At 38.7% G+C, this 22035-nt stretch overlaps 1 protein-coding gene across 2 annotated transcripts in view; it reads right to left on the reverse strand.

Moving 5' to 3' along the window:
• Nucleotides 1-22035, reverse strand: part of eys (eyes shut homolog) — a 307099-nt gene that overhangs the window by 268647 nt on the left and 16417 nt on the right. Inside the window, exon 2 of one of the 2 annotated variants that reach the window (XM_083532265.1) lies at nucleotides 8561-8671. In XM_083532265.1, the coding sequence (XP_083388391.1) occupies nucleotides 8561-8671 (111 nt within the window). Of the gene's footprint in view, nucleotides 1-4145; nucleotides 4265-8560; nucleotides 8672-22035 lie in introns of those variants that run through there. The other variant, XM_083532266.1, reaches the window with a different exon arrangement.

Below are 22035 nucleotides of genomic sequence, written 5' to 3' on the forward strand. Positions count from 1 at the left end.
ATAGTAAAAAGATGATACTACCGATTCAGTACTACTTATTTCATTCCATTGTATTTGTCGAGGGTTTTTAATAATGCACGGTATCACAAACATTGAAACATTATAAATATATCAATTTATCCCTAAGGATTAGTCAAAATTAGTAAAGCAAAGGCAAAGAAAAATTTGATGAGGAAGAAACCACTGGATAGTGTGATTATAAACCTTTAACTGGGTACTCTATGGTCAAAAGTGCAATTGTATAACCAGAAGATTCATAATTATAAAGGCTAAAAATGTCTTTCGGGCTTCTCCCGTTAGGGGGCGCCACAGCGGGCCATCCAGATGTTTGATTTGGCACGTTTTTACGCTGAATGCCCTTCCTAACACAACCCTCCCGATTTATCCGGGCTTGGGACTGGCACTAAGGCTTGTGCAACCCTATTGGCTGGGGTTGGTTCCCTGACCGCTGATCGAACCCAGGCCCCGGTCAGGGAACCAACCCAATCCATAATCATAAAGGCTATTCGGCTGAAAACCTTAACGGCATTTGGCAGACGTTTTATGCAAAGTGACTTACATTGTTCTTGTTTATACTTATTTAAGTGGTTAAGGGCCTTGCTCAGGGGCTCAGAGAAGATTTGAACTCACAACCTTTGGATCCAAAGTCCAATGCGTTAACCAATAAGCTACCACCAGAAAACATGCACAAATATTCAGGTCGTTTCAGAAACTATTAATTTTGTTTTGTCAAAGAAACGGATTAGAGGCAGCTCTGATGGTTGGATGATGCACGGCAAGTGAGAATACATTTTCATCAGATACGCTTATAAGGCAAATTTGTGAGTTCAAGCCCGAGAAGAAATGCACACATTGCTCCATAGCGGCAAAAATCCATTCACACGGTGTCTCGCAGGGGATAAAGCTAAAAACTGCTTTGTGGCTCGTCACATACAATATGTTCTCATGCAGCATATGTATAGGACATTGGTTTTTTAAGCACAGTGAAGCAACTCCTTTATACTGTGCGAGGCAACGCCATATCTCTAGGCTTTAAAAAAGACTTCTCTAAAAAATGCTAATAAATAATGACAGAGTGTGGGTTTGTATGTATTATTATAATTCCAAACAGTAACCAGAACCTAAAAGCTTTCACCCATCTGAGTCAGATTAGCATTTACAGGTGATGTTTGCTTTTTTTGGAGCTTGCCATTTTCCGTAGTCCTCCTATCACTTTTGCATCCTCGGCTTTTGGAAGGATTCCATTACTGATACTTTATGCATTTACCTACGTCGAGCCAAAAGCATAATCAAACTGATGAATGAGGCGGAGGACTATTAAAATGCTATGCAAGGGAAATGTCGAGGGCTGCAAGAGTACATTTTGTTTTTAAGCAAATAATTCTCAGTTACACCGCTGTGTTTCTCAAACGAGGTTTTAACTTCAGCACGATGCCGGCGCTGCTCTGTGGGATACACAAATTGGATTAACACAAAATAAGTGCGAATTGTGAACAGCTCCGGGAATCCACGGTGGTCAAAAACAGGGTTTGAGGGGAGAACTGCGGAAACAAATTTGGATATTAAACGCAAATAAAACAAATTGATGGATAAGACCAGACGAATAGACTTTCATTATTGAAACCACACAGCACTGTTGGGTTTTCGAATCGGATACTAGTTTGAAGTTTTCAATTTTCTCACCCTATTATTTTTCTCTCATGTTCAAAAAGCAGTTAGAAAACTATTAAGCTTTCGACGGCATTAGGACGCTTTGCTCAAGGGCCCAGCTTCGTGATGCTCAAATTTGAACATTATTTTGATCATTACTCGGTTGCCATACTCACTGTACAATCACATTCATACGTGCTGGTTGAACAAACAATTTCAAATCCTTCTTTGCCCACTGAGCCAAGAGAGCATAAGTAAGGTCACGCACTACTGGCAAAGAGGTGTAGAGGTCCTGTCAGTGTTTGGTCAACCTAAAAGTGTTGGGGTTTCGGGTGAGGACATTCAAGTTCTTACACTTCAGCCTTCACACACCATGCCGTCATGTCCTTATGCAGAGCTGGACTCCCTGACGATAGTGTTTGAAACGAAGATGCTGTCCAAAGTACAGTCCATCTTAGACAACTCCTTCCACCCACTACATACTGTAAAGCACTGTTCAGTCTGAGGAGAATGTTCAGTGACAGACTCATACAGCCACGATGCATTACAGATAAGTTCTGCCAAAAAAAGTACTTTTATTATCTAATGTGTCCACAACAATACACCGATTCCAGCATTCCTGCAACTTCTGAAATGTGTCCCATGAAATGTGACATTTTTTTATTGAAGCGTGTCAAGCACCTTCTGTGGTTTTGCACTGGATCACTGCATTGGTGTCAAAACAGCAACCTTCAAGACTTTTTAAAATTTTCGCCATCTGGCGACTAGGGTGGGTGCAGAAGTGAGATCTTCTAGATTGTTTATCGACAATCATCATGCCCAAGTTGCCAAACGGTTTCGCCATTTTCGAAGGGTTGACCTCGTTGAAGGTCTTCCTTACTTTTGCCGACTTCCAGAGATGTTCTTCCGCTCTTAAAGCCATTCAAAACACCTCGAACGACTCGTTGCAGCATCGCGGCATTTCAAACGCACGTCGTGTCAAACGTCTTCGTGGCTGATTTGCTTCTCCCTCCGAGCATTAAAAAGCTGGTCCACAATAAAGCTAATATTAATATAGCTTTCATGCCACACTTATATAAGGTTAATATCTCGGGCAATTATGCGCAATAACAATAGATACACATGCAATTACTTGTATAACAATTACTAGCATCTTCCTGCCATCTTTTACTGCTGCTACAATTTTCAATGCATTCTGCAATACATTTCCAATCACCTAATATAACGATTATTTACATTTTTTTGTTGTTGTTTGTTTTACTTGAATCTTTTCTGTGGGCAACTGCAACCCAACATTTACCCTAAAGGATCAATAAAGTATTCTGACTGATTGCTTGATTGAATATGGAGCTTGCTGTAGTCCCAGGAACATTACCATGCAGAAACATTGGGAATATTGGGAAAATATGCAAAGCTACAGCATGTACAGTAAATACATCCTATACAATTCAGCACTAAAAGCTGTGGGGCAACGATTTAGGACGAACCAGATATACACTACAAAAATATTCAGTCGTGTGACTTTTTCAGCCATAGGTGGTTCTTCTTCCATCTGTTACAACAAATTAGAGTTACCAAGCTGGGGGCACACAGTTGTATAGGATGTCGTTGGATGTGTTGGCATGAAACTTTCCCTTGATTTGAGCAGGGTTCTGACACTGAACTCTTATGGTATAAACTGGAACGCTAATTACACCTTAGACCTCCTCACCTCACCTACATCAGTATCTGAATTTTCTAACACCCTTGTCGGGGAAAAGAGAACGAATGTCTATAAGCACATACCAAAATCTAGTGGAACATCTAAGATGATTGTCCATATAATGTACATGTGATGGGCAGCTGGTGCATTGAAGATAATGAGGAAAATGGTTCAAGTGTTTTGTTCCCAAAGACAAAACATATAATAGCTATTTATTAAAACCCCAACCTTCAACGTCCACTCTTTATAGCAAATTTTCTACCACAGGAGATTTTTCAGGTCTTTCTTTGCTTTCTGTTTTAACATGCTGTCGGCTGCATTTTTTCCTATAAAAGAAAAGAAAGGCTGATCTACATACATAATAAGAGAAAGTAGAGTTTTGTAACGCTTTGTCAAATTTTCTGCCATAGGGATGTTTTTAGGACAAAGGATTGTGTGCAGCTTCTTAGCTTTTTTTTTTTTTTACTTATTTCTTTTTTATTTAAAAAAAAGAGAGAGAGAGAGAGATAACGAGCGAATGGATGTTTATAGTTGCTATACTTAATCCATGCTGATTTTTGGTATAACCACACAATGTCACTATACTTTTTCATGCAATCCTATAGATGTGAAGTTAACATCAAGGAAGTGATGTTTAATGAAGATACAATACTTTCCTTTAACTGAATTGTTGCAGTGATAGTAGTGTGAATCTGTAAATAATACAGTTACCTAAAGCATGTAAATAATATGAAATACATGTAAATATGAGCAAAAATCATTTCTTTACACCCAGATGAACTAATAAACTCACAAGCAAAGCTACTGGAAGGTTTACACAGACTGATGAAGCAGGATGAAATCCAAGACACAAGATGTGCTGTTCTTTAGCTTGTTTTACAAAAAAATGGTAGAACTGATCAAGTGACTAAGGTCATGTGACTTACAATATACCTAGGATCATCCAAATGAACAAGAATAAGTTATATCATCTAAACAATCTGCAGAGGGCGCCAACAAACTTAAACAAAACAAATGCATGTAACATTACACCCCCTGCCAAGTATTAAACAAAATACTACTATTTAAGCCTGAGGCTGGGTCTACGTCTACCTCTAAAAATGATCTGCGTCCACAATATTATTTTCAATCATTTCCCAAAAGTTGCTTATCCCCACTGAAATGTCTAAAAATGCTTACGTCCCTGTATTGCATGAGCAAAACATAAGGTGTTTCAACCTGCATTATTTATTAACTTTTTATTTTCACAGTCCACACTGACACAAGAACACCATTGACTAAGAAAAGAAATTGCTAAAATCCTAAGTGGACATGAGCCCAACCACCTGAGTGATAGGGATCCACAGTTTCTAGAGGTCCCTCCTCTGGTGATTTTCAGCTCTAACTTCTTAACTTTACATCACTTCCAGGAAACATTTCTATGACCAAAACCATAGGTCAATGGTTTTGCTCTACCTACGTATCAGGAAGTCAAGTCAAGAAGTCAAGTCAAGAAGCTTGTATTGTCATTTCAACCATATATAGCTGATGCAGTACACAGTGAAATGAAACAACGTTCCTCCAGAACCCAGCACTATCCCTCCAGAAGTAGCACTATGCCCTCATTCTTGATATTGGGATTTGCCATTTAGAGCAAGTCTGGAGTGTAGAAAGATACTCATGCCTCCATCTCTTTTGAAGGACTCTTCTCCATAGCTGCCACTGTAGATCTGCATCAACTAAGCTCCCTAGAGGAGGATGTGGACTACAGAATTTGAGTTGGAGTCATAGTTAGGGTAAGAAATAATGGAGCATTCGCATCTGTGGATATCAGAAGTCAGTCATTGATTTGAGCAGAAGTACCTCTGCCCTGAGACTAGACAGCACCTCATGATTAAGATGAGAAGGCTGAATCTATGATAGCATGGAATCCAATGATCTTCCTAGAGATCCCAATCATTCTTTTACAATCTCCCCCATTTGAGAGGAATGGCATGGATCAAGGATCCTTGCACAGCCTTATTTGTTGAAGAATCTAGATATGTACCCAACATCCTTGTCATTTTGTAAAAGTACTTTCAGCTCTTTGCAGGCCTCCTTGAAATTTGTGCAACAATCAGAGAAGATCAGCCTGACAGGGCCCTAAATGGCAAAAAGCAACGGAAAATGGTTAGGAAGCTTGATGTGCCCATTGCCGCAATAAGTGTCTTGTTGTTGACAGTGCCACCATGGATGCGTCAAGTAGAGATAATTCAAGGGCCAAATACATCAATGCTTACATTGCTCAGCCGAACTGATAGAAGACCAGCCATTTTCTGCATGGGTGTTTGACCTCTGAGCTTCTTGCATGTTACATACTTATGCAGACGTCTCGCAACACACCTATTGGCTCTAACAATCCAGATGCTATCTAAGCATATAGCACCCTCTCTGCAGACACATCCTTGGTGTTCAAGTCTCTCATGGCAGTTGTTGATGAAAAGAGTGAGAGGGTCTCATCTGCTGTAGGTGTTGAATCATGAAGCCGGCCCCCCACTCTAAGGGGTCCTTCACTGTCAAGGGCAGGATCCAACTTTCTTATATGAAAAGGCAGAGACATTCTTAAAACAAGCTATCTTAGTTCAATATGCTTTACTTTGGGCACCTATAACAGTAACTTGTTTTGCCTTTGACAGATTATCATGTGAGTGGGCTTTTATAAATTGATGCCAACCTCTACATTCCATGTTTTGTTTTTAATCTTGGCTCTGATGGTCTTGACAATGTGGATCAGAAAGGTCATGGCCCTTATGAGGGACTGCCATGTTGAGAACCTTTCAAATCGCTGAGAGCCCAGGTTTGAGTTGCTGCATGCCGTGAAGAGGATCACATTTCTGTATCAGACTCTGGGTCCACCAGGTTATAAGAAGTCTCCACTGGAGAATGCAGCCACTCATAGTATTGAGTGTAAGTTCTCGCAGAAGGAACTTTCCCTGGTGCTATTAGTCAAAGTGGATCGAAGAAACGTTTACAGTGGCAAGAACACCTCTGTGTGTGAATCGCTTTTTGGTGTTGGCAATACAGAAGCTGTAATATCACTACTCAGATTCCAGTTCAATCCTAGACTGTGCTGCACTGGAGGATAATCCAAGTCTTAATCAAGATCCTTTAAATCTTCGGCATACTAAGTAGATGGATTTGCTTGACTGACTGCTGGACAGTTGCAAAGTTGGATGCAATCTTGCAGAGGTGTAAGTTGGACATAGCAAGCATACAGTACCTCTTGTTTCTTTGGGATGGCAGACATATCGGTTACAGAGGGCAGGGATATGAGACCATCATCTACTGTACATAAAACTCTAAATATAATCTCCTTTCATCATGGCTGAATTCGTCTTCTCCATGCAGAGTGGATTATCTAAGAACATTGGCTGCTAATGCTGGAGAGGGGCTGTTGAAAAATATGTGGGCTCGCATTCGATATCAACACCCTCATATGTGTGGTCATTGTTCTTATACCATAAAAACCATAAGAATCTGAGAAGGTTTTTGTGGTCTTCCCTCAGAAAGAAACTTTGAAACATCGGTTCCATATCTGCAGTGACAGCAAATATGTTTCCCTCGAAAATACATCAAATGCAATATATTATTGATTACACCAAGGTGCATGGCGCTGCAGTGGAACACAACTCCGATTTGACCTAGCTTGTGCGGGTGATACACACAGAATATTGGAAGGTACCAGTAGGCTCTGGGTTACTGATCGGAAGGTCGGTGTTCAAGCCACACTATTGCTAATCTGCCACTCTTGGGGCCCCTAAACAAGGCCCTTAAACCTAAGTAAGGACCTCCCCTAAGTGCTCCAGGGGCACTGTATCATGGCTGACCCCTGAGATCCTAACATTGCTGGGATATGCGAAGAAAGAATTTCCCCATGCTGTAAAGTACATGTGACAAGTATAAAGCACCTTTCTTTCTTTTTCTTTTCCCCCTGTCAATAGTGTGGCCAGCTCTGTGTGATCTTAATCAAAGATCCATTTTATTAAGGTGACAAAACACTGTTTCATCTCTACCTTTTCTATCTAGAGTGCGACAGAGTGTTAAAGTGATTCAGTTCTCTGTTATTGAGTCTTGAGGTTTAGATGTTGAGGTTCCAAGTTAGCCTACACAGCTGTTTTCTTCATCAATGAACACCTTATTCATGAACTCAACAAATTGCTTGTTCTTAATAGAAAAATGTGATTTTGTTGTCCTCTGTGTGTTTAAAGATCTTAATTTCCAAGGAGCCTTTTTCCGTACAGGAAACTGGGAATCGGGCATCGTTTTTTTTTAAGTTTTATAAAACTTTAAATCATGCAGTACTCAACCTTTCACTAAGAATTGCAACACAATTTGTACTTTTTTAACTTCTATCTGTTTTTCCTAGTAATATAAATTCTTTAAGTTTGTCCAATTAAAAAATTCAATAATTATCTTTTATTTCTTTGGGCTGTTCTATAACATGGGTCAAAAAAAAATGTCAGAAAAAAAAATTTCAATCGAGAGAGAGAGAGAGAGAGAGAGAGAGAGAGAGAGAGAGAGAGAGAGAGAGAGAGAGAGAACGTGAGAGAAAGTGAGAGAAAGGTGGGGTTATGGGATGGGGGAGATGAAGAGAAAAACAGAGAGAGGAGGGTGAAGAGAGCAAAATAAGGAGAAAGAGAGATGAAGAGAGGGGGGCAAAGAGGTGATGATACAGCAGGCAAATCATTGATAAGAGGAAGGAGAAAAAGAGAGATAATGGGAGGGGTGTGCAAAGAGGTGATGGAGACAGAGAGGAGTGGAAGAGAGAGAAAGAGAGAGAGGGAGATTATGTGTCTGTGTGTGCGTGAGATCATTATTATTCTCTAATAGCTATTGGTTTGACTCCTTGTGCAGTTTTTTGTTATTTGTCATATTCTAACATATTCTACTCAAATTCACCAAATTCATCAAAATCACAGTCTTATTTAAATGAAACACACAAATAAAAAAATATATATTAAATTTAGCTCTGCAAAATCAATGTCCAGGAAAGATCTCACTTTAGAAAGTAAACACATTCATTTATCATAACAATTAAAATCAATGTAAACTGGATGTTCAACAGTTCAAACACACAACTTCCAGCCAATCAGAATCATGTATTTAGCCTAACCATAGTGTAAGTTTAAATATGAACTAATTGTACTGAGGCCTGACATAATAAATAAAAAAAAACCCCACATGTATTACCTGGTGGACACCTGCAATAGAAATCTCCATTCTCGATGTAACAAACAGCATTGTTTTCACCTGGTTTCTTCAGAAACGTGCAGTCAGCAACCTCTGCAGAGCAGTTCTTATCTGAAAGGAACAGACAAGCTTCACTACTGCAGCATGGAAATCACAGCCAATGTTTACAGCCTCATTCTTACACTCGTACTGATTTTGCATACAATTTAGCACAAAAACAAAACAAAATAATGTACAACAAAGAGCTTAGCAACATTTCGAGTAGTGTCATTTTAGCTTCTACACTTAGACTCCACTTACAGTGTGTTAGAGTTAGACATATCAGTTAGTTACACAGTTTAATGAGGAGTTTGTTCCTTCTCATTGCGTCTTAATGTACATGTAATGGCATGTGTCTGATGTTCCATACTTAAAAGATATTTACTTACAAACTGCTGAGTATACAAATATACCATTTCAGCATTCAGTAGTAGCTGAAACAATACAACTGTATAAAGAAGACAAACATTAACATTTACATATATATGAGTTCCACAATAGATTGGAATATAACTGCTGAGAAAACGTTTATGGCATTTGGCAGACGTCTTATACAAAGCGTCTGAGGGTTAAAGGGCCTTGCTCAAGGGCCCGGCAGTGGCAGATTAGTGGCGCTGGGATTTGAACTTGTGACCTTCTGAGCCAAAGTCCAATCTCTTAACCTTTGAGCTACCACCGCCCACAAACGATGCCATCATCTCTTCTCGGCCATAAAATATGAGTAGAGCAGAATGATCTTTATTGCCAAGAATCATGGGTTGCATGTACAAGGACTTGCGCATAAAAAGATTAAAACTATAAAAGAAAACTGGGAATATAAAATAAAATTTTTATAAATACGCATATACACATATATATATATATATATATATATATATATATATATGGTATTAAAAGGTTTTGAGACTTGCTCTTTTACAAGCAAGTAAATTTTTTTTCTCATTCTTCTGGAATGTGTCCCGGAAGTCTACTTTTCGTAGTGTGTCAAGCACCTTCTGTGTTTTGCGCTAAATGTCCGCAATAGTGTCAAAACGATGGCCTTTGAGCTCGACATTTATCTTCGGGAAGAGGTCGAAGTCTTCGGCAGCCGAATTTGGCGAGTAGGGTGGCTGCTAAAGTGAGATCATGCTGATTGTTCTCTGACGATCATCATACACAAATTTGGCGTACGGTTTCAACATTTTCTGGGGTTTTCTGGGGTTCTCGTTTTCGTTTTCGTTCTCGTTCTCGTTCTCGTTTTCTGGGGTTCTCGTTGAAGCTTTTGGTCTTACGTCACCTTCTGGTGATGTTCCTCCACTCTTGCAGTGCTGCTCGAAACACCTTGCACGATTTTTAGCAACCTCGCTGTATATCAAATGTCTCTGTAGAAGACTTGGCCAATTCCATGCAAAATTTCATGGTTTCACCTACTTATAACTTGATGCTTATGATGAAATCGCAAATGTGGTAACACATGGTCAAAATAGCACCAGTTACCATTAGTCTCAAAATATTTTGATACAATCTCATATATACTATACTATACTATACTATACTATACTATACTATACTATACTATACTATACTATACTATACTATACTATGTAAGTACAATCACATAAATACAAACACTAGTTAAATATAAAATGCATAGTCAGTTAGATCATATGTCAATATCAATCACAAACAAAGGTGTAGACCATGATTACCATTTACAGACCGGCTTAACAATAGCATCACCTGGGCATTTGGGTGATACCCAGTACTAATACTCAGATTGTGTTTAAAAGAAAATCTCCATTTACATTACAATTAGGGTTTTTGTCCAGGAAACATATTTTTGATCAGGAGTTGTCCAAGGTACTTGTTTTTTTTAACCCATAAAGTGTTGCCTCTGCTGCACTGTAATAAATCTTTGATGTCCTCGTTTTTGCACTTTTTGCACTTGTGGGCCTTTTGAACTGTTAAATAAACCCTCTGACTTCAGACAAATATAAAAAAAAAGTAAATATTGCCCAAAGATCCATGAAGTTGCTGAGAAATGCAACAACTCCGCGGATTGATTTGGATTGGAATAGATATCATCTGGCTACTACAATGGCTGAGGACCAAAAGGTTGCATGAACAGTACACTTCAACAATGATGGAACTGTAATAAATGGACGATCTGTGCCAGCCAGATGAGGATGGTTTCCCTTCTGAGTCTGGTTCCTCTGAAGGTTTCTTTCTCGGGGAGTTTTTCCTTGCCGCAATTGCCACTGGCTCAAAATTATAGGCACTAAACTTCTACATTCTTTTATACTTTATAATCTATTTAAAGCTGCTTTGAGACAGTGTGCATTGTTAAAATCGCTCTACAAATAAAAATTAATTATTTGAATATTCAAATATTACTATTGAAATGCGTACATTCATATTTGGACTACTTCTTTGAAGCCTTATTGCTTTTTCATTATGGATTATTACACTTTTCTTACTAAAAATGTAATATAAGTGCTTGTTTTTTTTTTTTTTTTTACTTTAGAGTAAAATCAAATATATCTTTAATATTTCTAGATATAAGATCTGTTATCTAAACCATAAAAATCAATTCATTACTTAATTAACCGGTCAATCACAGAGCCCCTAGCTTTGCATTGCAAACCTCCCAGAGATCCCTGTACGGCACTTCACATCGCATTGCTTTTTAAACGAAAGACACTTTCTCAAAGCATTTTTACAGAAATTCAGATGTAGATTTAGACCCGTAATGAGCAAACAAGCCGGAGGCACTAATGGCACCAGTGGCAAGGTAATATTCACCTTTTGTCTTTTAAAGAGAACATGTGGGGAGTTTAAACAAGATATTGTCAGCAGGAAAAGTGCACTTGCAACCTATTACATATATTTTGTCCTTGCAGATTTATCATGTTTTCAAATGACAATTTATTTGACTACAACATAAAGCACCTGCAGGAAGTCAAACATAAATACTGTCAATCCAGCAAAATAGAATAGTTGAATAGTTGCCCCTCCGTGGATCTTCCCACTTCGTCCAGGCCTGCCTCTGGATAGTGTTCTCTTCGACTGGAGGCCACTCTGTGCAGCTTGGGACGGTTTCTCATCAACGCCTTGGGTGGTTCCATGAAATTCCGGAGTAAGAACGGGCTTTTTTGAGAATGGATTGGACTGTAGTTAAGGACTACTTTTCGATTCTGATCATCATCACTGTACCCCGCAATATCTTATATCTGCTATAAATGGACATTCGGTGCAACCCAGATAAGGATGGGTTCCCTCTTAAGTCTGGTTCCTCTCAAGGTTTCTTCCTTATGCCATCTCGGGGAGTTTTTCCTTGCCACAGTCGCCACCGGCTCGCTCATCAGGGACAAACTTATACTTATAAAGAACATCTTCACTTTTATTCACCACATTATCTGTGTAAAGCTGCTTTGAGACAATGTTCATTGTTAAAAGCGCTATACAACTAAAAATGAATTGAAGTGTTATTTGAAAAAAGACCAGCCCAGCTGTAAGGGGTTGGTATGGCAAGATCACGTTGTGGAGATGTTTTCAGAAAAAGCGTCTGGTGTAGTTTTATAAAGAAAGCTGCCATCATGAGAAAGGATTAGTTAGATATACTGGAGCAGCAGATCAAGGAGTAGAGGGAGACAATTAAAAACTTGTTCTCAACTCGGTTTTCCAGAAGGACAATGGTCCAAACTTTCAAATTTGTACAGAATCGCTTGAGAACAGCAAAGCGAACTTATCAGAGTGGCCATCACAAAGTCCTGACCTGAATCCCATAACAAATCTGTGGACTGAACTGAAAAAGAGTGTTTGAATGAGGCTGTGCCTGACTTACACCAGTTCAGGCATGGGAGGTAATTGGCAGTGTATTTTAAGAAGCTTGTAGGAAGATTCAGGATCAAGCATTTTTTTCTTTTACGGAAAGCCACTAAACACTAACAACTTCTATTAGGGGTGTCATTGGTAGAAATGCGAAACATAAAATTTGCTTGTTGTTTTTGACTAACTCAGTTTATTAACAGTTTACATTTTAAAAACAATTTTAAATAAAATGCCTGCTTGGTTAAATAATATATAAATTAATATTTACTAAAAAAAAATTAAATATGTAAAAATAACCCAAAATAACTACACTTAAAAACAAAATTCAATAATCGATTAGATTGCCAATTTATTTTTTTTTTTAATAAATGGAAAAAAAAAGGAAATTAAATAGCTTAGATTTGTTCGACCCCATTAGTGTAATACAGATGAGCATATAAGTGTGTGTAGAAAAGTATAGACCCTATTTGTTGCATATACATTAAAGCACAATGAAATTCTTTCTTTAATTGTATATCCTAGCTTGTTTTTAGAACCTGGGACTTGGCAATACAGGGACTTGAATCCCAATCTTAGTAGGACTCAGTAACCTAATGCCTAAAACACTGCGCTTCCAATCCCCATTAGTGTGAGTGTGTTTTACATTTAATATTTAATTTTCTAAAGATATGATCTATTTAACTGTTCTACTTATTTCAGCAGACTTTAATGTCTTCATTCCTTCCGTCCTTCATTAATTCACTCCCTCGATATGCGGAAATGTCAGGATTTTCTCCTTTTAAAAGAAATTACATCAGAAAGAATCCATATTGCTGGTGTTGGTGATAGCAGGAAGCGCTAGCGATTTTACGCACGCACAAAAATCTTGAGTTTTTTCAATGCACCACAAATCGTATTTTGGCGCACTACAAATCGTATTTACAGTACAGAGTGAGTAGCCACAGAGACACAAACTTGCGGCCCACCACTTGATGAGTGGTGGGCCGCAATTCCCTTGATGAGGGAATTCAGATTTCTGCACATACACGTGCAACGAAACGGAAAAGTCCGGTACGAGTACATGTGCCGTTACACCCCTAAGTGACTATGCAATTAAAGAACTATAAGACTGGATTTGGACTGTAATTAATATCTACAGTTTTGCATTTAAGCATCTTTCACTAAACAGCACCTCAACAATGACAACTGTAATGAATAGACATTTTGTGTTACAATTCCCCTGAAAACTAGAACTAACCCTGTTTACAATTACATTCATGGCATTGGGGAGACAAATTTATTCAGAGCGCATTAAGTTTCTATCAATAATTATCACATACTAATACTATTTGTCTAATATCGTAATAAAAAGTGTGAAATGAAGTACCGATAAAAAGCAACGACTAGTGATTCAGCTGGTCGGATATCAAGCGAAAGTTCTTTCCAGCGCCTTGGTGCCAGATTTCTAAAGCAGGTCTTTCTTGTAACATTAAAGATGGGAGCAATCCATCACTGGTTGAGGATGGGAGGGAGCATGGTTCAGTGCAGGGTGGGATGAGTGTTGTGGTGCAGGCGGGTCCTTCTCCCGGTGTGTGTGTTTTCAACTCGAGTTCCCCGAGCTGTGACCTCAAATTCACTGGGATAACTGAAATACTGACTGCACAGAAGGGCTTCCGTGATGATCTCAGCTAAAAAGTTGAGTTTATTATAACAGCAAACTGCCTGTAAAAGTCCATGGTTCCGGAAGGAATGTGATGGTCTGGTGTTCACATACTTTTGGGAATACCTAATTATACTGTAGCATTTTAAGGCATTAACATCATTGATCCGACTAATCATTTATAATTACAATAGGCTAATATCTGGATTAAGTGGCATTAACTTCAAATGAATGCGTGATGTAAATGAATGTGAATCCTGTTCATTCTCTGTGAAGGATCTTGACCCACTCTTCTTTGCAACAACTGCTTTACTTCTACAGCGATTGGGAATAAACATCTCTTTCTGCCAACTTCTCTATTTGACTAGGCCTCTCCAAAAACGTCTTTTTTTACAAGTGAAATTGCTTCAAAGGCATTTCAGCTGTTACAACTGTTTCGCATATTCATCCTGCTGCATCATCCAATTACACTCTAGCGTTAGTTCATCTAAAAAAAAATAGGGAGATTTGCACCCTTTAAATGGTTTCAATTTTGGCTTGTCTCCCCATTGAACATTGGTTCTATTGTCCCAAAAGAGTCGTCCAAAATAATCCAATCTAGTTGTGTGCTTTGTTTGGAGATGTGAAAAAAGTCAGAGGAGAATGGCCGTGCTTGAGCTGACAGGAATGCAATTGTAACTCCTTGTAACTACCTGCTAAGCAGAATAGCATCTCTTTGAAAGCAGGAGTGTGGTTTGTGAATGGAGGGTGGCTCCGAAAAATATTCCTTTTTGACGAACCTCTGAACAAGTGTCCCAAACATGCGATTTTGTAACAGAAATTGAGAGGTAATTGTCAGGATATAAATAACAGAAATTAAAATTTATAGCATTTGGTGTACACCCACTTCCAGAGAAACTACCAACTAAGCAGATGAGCGGTAATTTGGTGGTGCTGGGATTTGAACTCAGGACCTTCCAATTCACAGTGTGAACCACAGAGTTCCCACCTCTTACACCAGCCAAAATATATACTCTCAGAGTAAACATCTCAATAAAACCCTGAAAATGTGCATTTCTACTTTCGTTCTGGATATTTATTGAGGGTAATTCCTTTAAGAATGCAGTGAAAAGATTTCCTAGCATTCGGTTTTCCCTCCACATTCAATTCAGAAGCATGTACTGGGTCATTTTTCATTGGTATGCCTGGACCTTAGTACCCCAATAAGTAGCTGAGATTAACATTATGTAACAAGAAAATTGGAATAATCAGACACTGATTGCATCAGCACTCGCAAGACAATCCCTCGGGGCAAATGCATGCATAATCCCCTGGTAGGTCAACAGAGGGGTAATTATTAATGCAGACAGCTATTTTTTTCCCTTCCAAGAGAGATCCTGCATTCTATTAAAACAAATAATAAAGAATTTGTGAAAACACTTGTTTAATGGTACAGTAATGCTAGTACATAATCTCAGATTCAGCTGTTATTTGTTATATTTATTAAATATATATAGTGTGTATATAGTATAGTATGTATAAAACCATGTTTTGCTAGCACTTGGTCTTGGCTTGTGAGGAAAAGGATCAACATTTTATGCCCCGACAAATGTATTCCAGTGCATGGTCATGCTACAAAATGACTATCATTAGCTCTGTCACAGGTGGCTGTAGCCATGGGAGCGCCATGACTAATGCCAGACTATTGGTGTCATTGGTACAGGACGAATTGTCATCAATCCTCACGCTGACCATGGAACCAATTTCCCCTTCTCGCCATGTCATAAAATTTAACAATTATTCCGGCTTCATTAATAATGCATAACAGCCCTTGTCTGCAATCAAGCCTTAATCAGCATTATGTCTTGCAGGTAAGAGGTGTTGATCGAGCCAAGAAATTATTGGCGAAATGGCAAGGGTTTATTTTCCGCTTTCAATTGAATGATGTCAACGACTTAAGCGAGATGACACCGTGCCCTGTGTGTGTATTGCTGAGACTTTGGGTTAAGAAGCAGGAATTTATTAGTAAGAGTTTGCATATTTGTTGTAAAAATCTACCCAAAGTGGTTAAATAGCATCGAAGGACTTTCCTCTGCGTCACTCACAATGCAGCACTTTAGAGTAAGTAATGAAAGGTTCGGTTAGTAATATGCCAAGTAATGTGTCTGAGTCCCCGGAAGATTTTCGCCTTGGTATTGCTTTAATTTCCCTTTTGCTATATGTATCAGGGGGCTCAAAAGGAAAGAGCAGACATTTGGACATGACAATCGATTCGCATCAGTGTTGATTTATCTCGCAGAGCAGGCCGTCAAACACAGAACTGGATCATTATCAGTGTCCCTTTGCTTCCTTGAATCCCACAGCCAGTTAGATTTTGGATGACTGTTTTTCGACTCAAAATAAAGCTTGACAGAGCTGTTACAGATTCAGAGAACAACGGGGTTTTCCGCATACCCAATCGTTTAATCGCAATTTATAAAGTTTTTATACACGCTCTCTTCTTGGGACTTTAAAAAAGGCAACAAGTCCAGCCAAGAGTAGATGGATATCATAAAAGAGGAGGTCTACACACAAATATAAGTACACAGACAAATCTGTTTTTCAGGGTAAGACCGATGTTCGATGATCTGTCAAACATTCAGTCTTGTGACTACAATAGTATGATTTTTTTTCGACAGAATCAAAATGTGTTTAAAGTTATTTACAATATGCATCCCATGGCCAGTGGCCAGGCACACCGAGGCACTGGCGCTTCATCGGTTCTGCATTTAACCAGACTAATGGTACACCGAGCCAAGGTCAGCACAAATAATCTCACACCGTCGTCGGTTGCTCCCACTTTATCCATTGGCATAAGAGGCTGACGAGAAAGAACAGCCATTTCACATAAAACACGTGCCAGCGGTGACACCGGACATTCACGTTACCATCCCAATGCTAAAGTGTACCACAAAGCAAGATCTATATGTTGCAGTCATTCAGGGTTGCTCTTAGCCTGTTCGGTTGCACCCCCACCGTTTGGTAACTCACAGCTAAAAATGACCTTGATAATGTAAAATTGTAACACATATTTTTGGAAAAAATACACTTTGGGCATTACTAATTAATAATTGTATAATATATCTTCTTTTTCTTCTTCTTTTGGCTTCTCCCATTAGGGGTCGCCAATGGATCACCACACCCCCCTGTCCTCTACATCTGCCTCTGTAGACATCTTCCTCCTCTCCTTCTCCTCCTTCGGCCAACAGTAGCCCAATTTCCACCGGTACCCTGTTGGCTAACGATACCTGTGGCAGTCGTTGGTAACCCGATCCGGTATGAAATTCTTGTTCGGGATCCGCATGTTTGATTTGGCGCATGTTTTACTCTGGATGCCCTTCATAACGCAACCCAACCCATTTATTCGGGTGTATGTCATTTATAACAAACACTACTTAAAATGCATTCCAAATGCTTCTCCTCAGGAAAAATTTGATCAATAATCCAGAATATCAATTTAAGCAGCTGTAATGCCAATCAAAATAATGGAAAGAGTAGATTGGAGCCAAAGGTTGAGAATTCAAATCCCACAAGCCACACCGAGCTACTACTTCAAGGCCCCTAAACAGGGCCCTAAACCCCATAGCTGCACAGCTGTATGAATGAGATAAAGGTCAAGTCAAGGTGCAGGCAAAACAAGCAAAACCGTGCAAAAGCCAAAACCTACCAACAAAGACCAAGATTGTGCCGTCAACAATTTCTTCTCTAGAAGAGAAAACTAAAACTTATAGACTGGTGATGTTTAAAATGGACCATGGAAACCAAAGGAGGAGGCTCCTGACATCTGATATGATGGGCCTGATGATGTCTAGGTAGCAGATCCCAGTTGCTAAATAAAAAAAACTCCATATATTGCTCTAGAGGTAAGCATACTTCAAGGCTCTTCTCTGTTTTGGCACCAAGGTGGTGGAATGAACTTCCCCTAGATGCTAGATGCCCGAACAGTGGAGTCCCTTGCTTTCTTTAAGCGACGGGTGAAGACCTTCCTGTTCCTGAAAAACTAAAACTGTCCCACTTTGCTTCGTTTAAAAACAAAACAAAAAAAAAAAACCCTTGAGTTGTAGGCTGATTTATCTTAAGTTGTAATCTAGCGTACCAGTGTTACATTATTCATTGCTAGAGTCTAAATGCCTCAAGTCTAAACCAGGGTTTCCCAAACTACGGCCTGAGGTCTGAAAACCTATTAAAATATTTGGAACAGCCTTTTGAACAATGCCAGAGACATATTTAAAAAATTGTATTTGAAATACTGTATATGTTTTACCAGTATCCAGTATCCATCCAAGTAGCTATCGATAAAATCCACTACTGGTCGACCTCTAGTTATTAACGTAGCCTAATTATTTGGCAGATTCACCCACCAACCAGATGCACACGTTTTAATTTTAGTAGCAATAAATATATAAAACGATTTCATTATGATACTAATATGTTCTTTTAATAGGCGACATATCTCTTAAAAAGCAATGCTCATTTGTAAAGTGCATAACAAAATAATAAACTAATCTAGCATTGGAATGCATAATAAATACTGGTATCACATTAGTCTATGTCATTTTCTGTTACAGAAGCGATCCTCCATTTAAAAAAAGAAAAACCTGATCCTCACAGAACAATAATTGGGGACCCCTGCTCTAAACCCATAGCAGGAATGCATTTTGATCAAACGATTATTGCCTTGACCGCTCGTTTTTGTTTCTGTGGCAGCCGAACGCTACGAAACATTCCTAATCCAGATGTTTCCTCAAAGTCAGGCTACATTAACGAAAGACACGTTGCGACATTGGACATGTCCTTGAGATGGCTGCACGGGTGGATTTGATTTCCATAAGAAAGCATGGGCATCTCTCATTTTGATGTATGTCATAGAATAAGTGCAACTAGAGTAATGAAGTTGTGGTTATTGATATTGAGGCATGAACCACTATAAAAATCTGGAGATGATGTTTTCATTGGGCAAGGTGCTGTGCTGAATAATGATATAAATGGCAGGCTGTTTTTTTTTCATCTTGCATAATTCCTCCATCATATCAAAAAGCCTTTTAAAGGGCACTTTCACATAGGCATTTAGCCTGGATGAGCCATGTGTTTAACCCTTTGCTGCGGTTCATAACAGCAGACGTGAATCGATTCGCAATTAACACAAAGCCAAAAAAACCTGGTATGCGTTATAAGGTTTTCAGTACGCTTTCAGATAAACTCTGTATACTAGAAATATAACGGTACATGTACTTTCAGTATTCATACTGAAACGTTTCGGTAGGAACATATTAAGTGGTGGACCGCAAGTTTGTTCAGTCTCCGCCTCGCACTTTGAGCGCAGGATCACTGTTCCCCGTCACTTTTACAACAGTCCAACAAGATGGACTCTTTTGGGTTTTATGTCCAGCTCCAAGAATTTATCTTAAAAGGAGAAAATCCTGATAATTCTGCATTTTGCATAATTAATTAATATATACAGTATATCAGAAATCAGTTGAAGTCCTTTGGCAGTGGCTCCAATGTTAAATATCATTTTCCATGTAATTTTTCTCACATTCCTCTTTGAAGATCCTTTTGAACTTGGGTTAAACGTCGAGCTACACCACTAACTTAAATATATCTACTGAAGTTCCTGCCTCAGCTCTGGTTGGATCACAAAAGAGCATCAACTTGTCCTGAAGATCCACTTATATGTTCACTTTTTAGTATCAATTCTGCTCACTGTTGTATTCGAAGGTGAAACGTTGCCTTGAGTTTTTCAAATTGTTTGATCTATTCAAATTTTTTTTTTTCTTTCCCTAACCTAGAAAATCCTCCCTGCTGCTATGCTGCCACCAGCATGCTTTAACAAAGGGATAGATCATAGTCAGGTGAGGTGACCTTGGTTTTCTCTGGATTTTGTCCATGTCTAAGTGAACAGTCATGAACATTTTACTAAGGAGTTGGTGGTTCAACTTTGAGATGGTGGTTCTTCTAGCAGGTACAGTTTGACCTCTTAGAAGGGTTTCTCTTTGGTTCTGAGTTTTTTTCTAAATGATTCCTGAATGATCAAGGCCATGGTGATCATTCCTCAAAACCATGACTTGACCCAATACTGTCTACTGGAATTTCTGTTTAACCTCATGGCTTTGTATTTTTTGCTCAGCTGTGAAGCTTTATCCAGACAGAGGCATGTGCTGAATTAAGTCTAGATTAATGTTAATCAATAAGACTTAATAATGATAAAATAAACTGGTCTCAACTCAAATCAAAGGGTCTGACTTTTTTATAAAAATTATTATTAAAAGCTATTAACTCGAGTGCAGTTGTTCCAAAATTAAAAAAAAAAAATAAAATAAAAATGGTGAGTATTTTCGGAACGCTCTAACAAAATTATCAAAGTGTTAGTATTGTGGTGTTTCTCGCTTCCTTGGTGTAAATGTAGTAAAAAAAAAAAAAAAAACTCAAAACCTCCTGGAAAACAGCAACTCGGGATATTTCTAGCCGTGCCGGCTGAGCTTTTTATGTAACTCAATGCTCATTGTTGTGAAAGTGTTTATAGCTAATGGAAATTAAATTGCTTCTCATTCTTTGGAGTGCTCAATAAAATAACCAGGCTATTCCTTTTATTTCTTCAGAGCGAAAACAAGAACTCTTGTAGCACCTTGCGGAAGTTTATAGCTGATAAGAAAAATCATTCGGGTCAAACTTGGGGGGGAATTTCTGCACAGCCAATTCGATTGCATGGATGTTTCAAGGAAGGTAGAGAGGAAGCAGGAGAGGGCAAACAAGCTCAAGGACCTGGGATCCTGATGCTGTGAGGTGGCAAAATACCCCATCAACCTGGTTTTTATTTTTAACAGATTTATTAATTAGCAAAAGATGCACAAAGAGATGCAAAAACAGGGCAATGTACATGGGGGGTGATATTTATATATTACATATATTATTAGATATTTACATATAGTGCATATATATATATGTGTGTGTGTGTGTGTGTGTGTGTGTGTGTGTGTGTGTGTGTGTTAAAAAATAAATAAAAACATAAAACAAAAAAAAAAAAGAAAGAAAATTTTAATTTCAAATTCTATATTGAAATTGTGTAAATTGTTAAAAAATTCAACCAACGTTAATTTTACATAGTAAAGTGTCATTTCCAAAGCCTATACGCATCTCTTTCCTCGTATAAATATGTACCTCTGTAATTAATTTCTCTGACAAAATTTCTCCAAGGCTTGTTAGCAAGGCCATAAACTGTTTCCAGAATTAGACGCTGTTATGTCTGCTTTATGTTTTATTAGGTAAAGCCATCTTTTTGACTTGGAGATTTATGAAGCCATTGATTCCTTCTCTAGCTCTCTTTGTGCAGCCCGGTATGTTAATAGGCTCATCTGCGCCTCGGAGGCTCGGTGTGGATCATCTGATCCATATCGCATTTTGTCTGGCCTGGCAGCATCGCTAACGTTGAGCCGCTGATGGATGAGTGCATCGATGCCCTGTGTTATAAATTAAACAGCCACCCGTGGTAAGAAATATTCGCTCGATGTCTGCGGCACAAAGGTGACCGGCGCGTGTTGCGTGCCAATTGAATAAATTACAACATATAGTCACGGGTCTTCATGTGTTAAAAATAAAAATAGATCGGACCCTGGTGTCAAACAAGCGTAGCCATCGCAAACATCCGAGCCAATTTAGAGTCACGAGCCTGCTAAAACATATACAGACTACCTACACTGAGAAATAGAACAATAAATCCAAATGATTTAAAACACCTACATGCTGATTAAATGTTCTATGGAAGTGACCAACAGACAGAACGTGCTTTAGTGAAATCGCAGCAGCAGTATTTAATAACTAATTGCTCGTGCAATTCACTGTGAGGTTAATGTTGCATGAAGGAATGTCATACTTACTGTGCAGCCTTATTCAAATGGGAATCGCTGACCTGACCCAAGGCAGCGAGTTACTTTCATTAGGCGAAAAAAAATTGTGCCAGTGTCTCAAAAAA

The sequence above is a fragment of the Silurus aristotelis genome, assembly GCF_946808225.1.
Source record: "Silurus aristotelis genome assembly, chromosome: 27".
NCBI classification, from domain to species: domain Eukaryota; kingdom Metazoa; phylum Chordata; class Actinopteri; order Siluriformes; family Siluridae; genus Silurus; species Silurus aristotelis.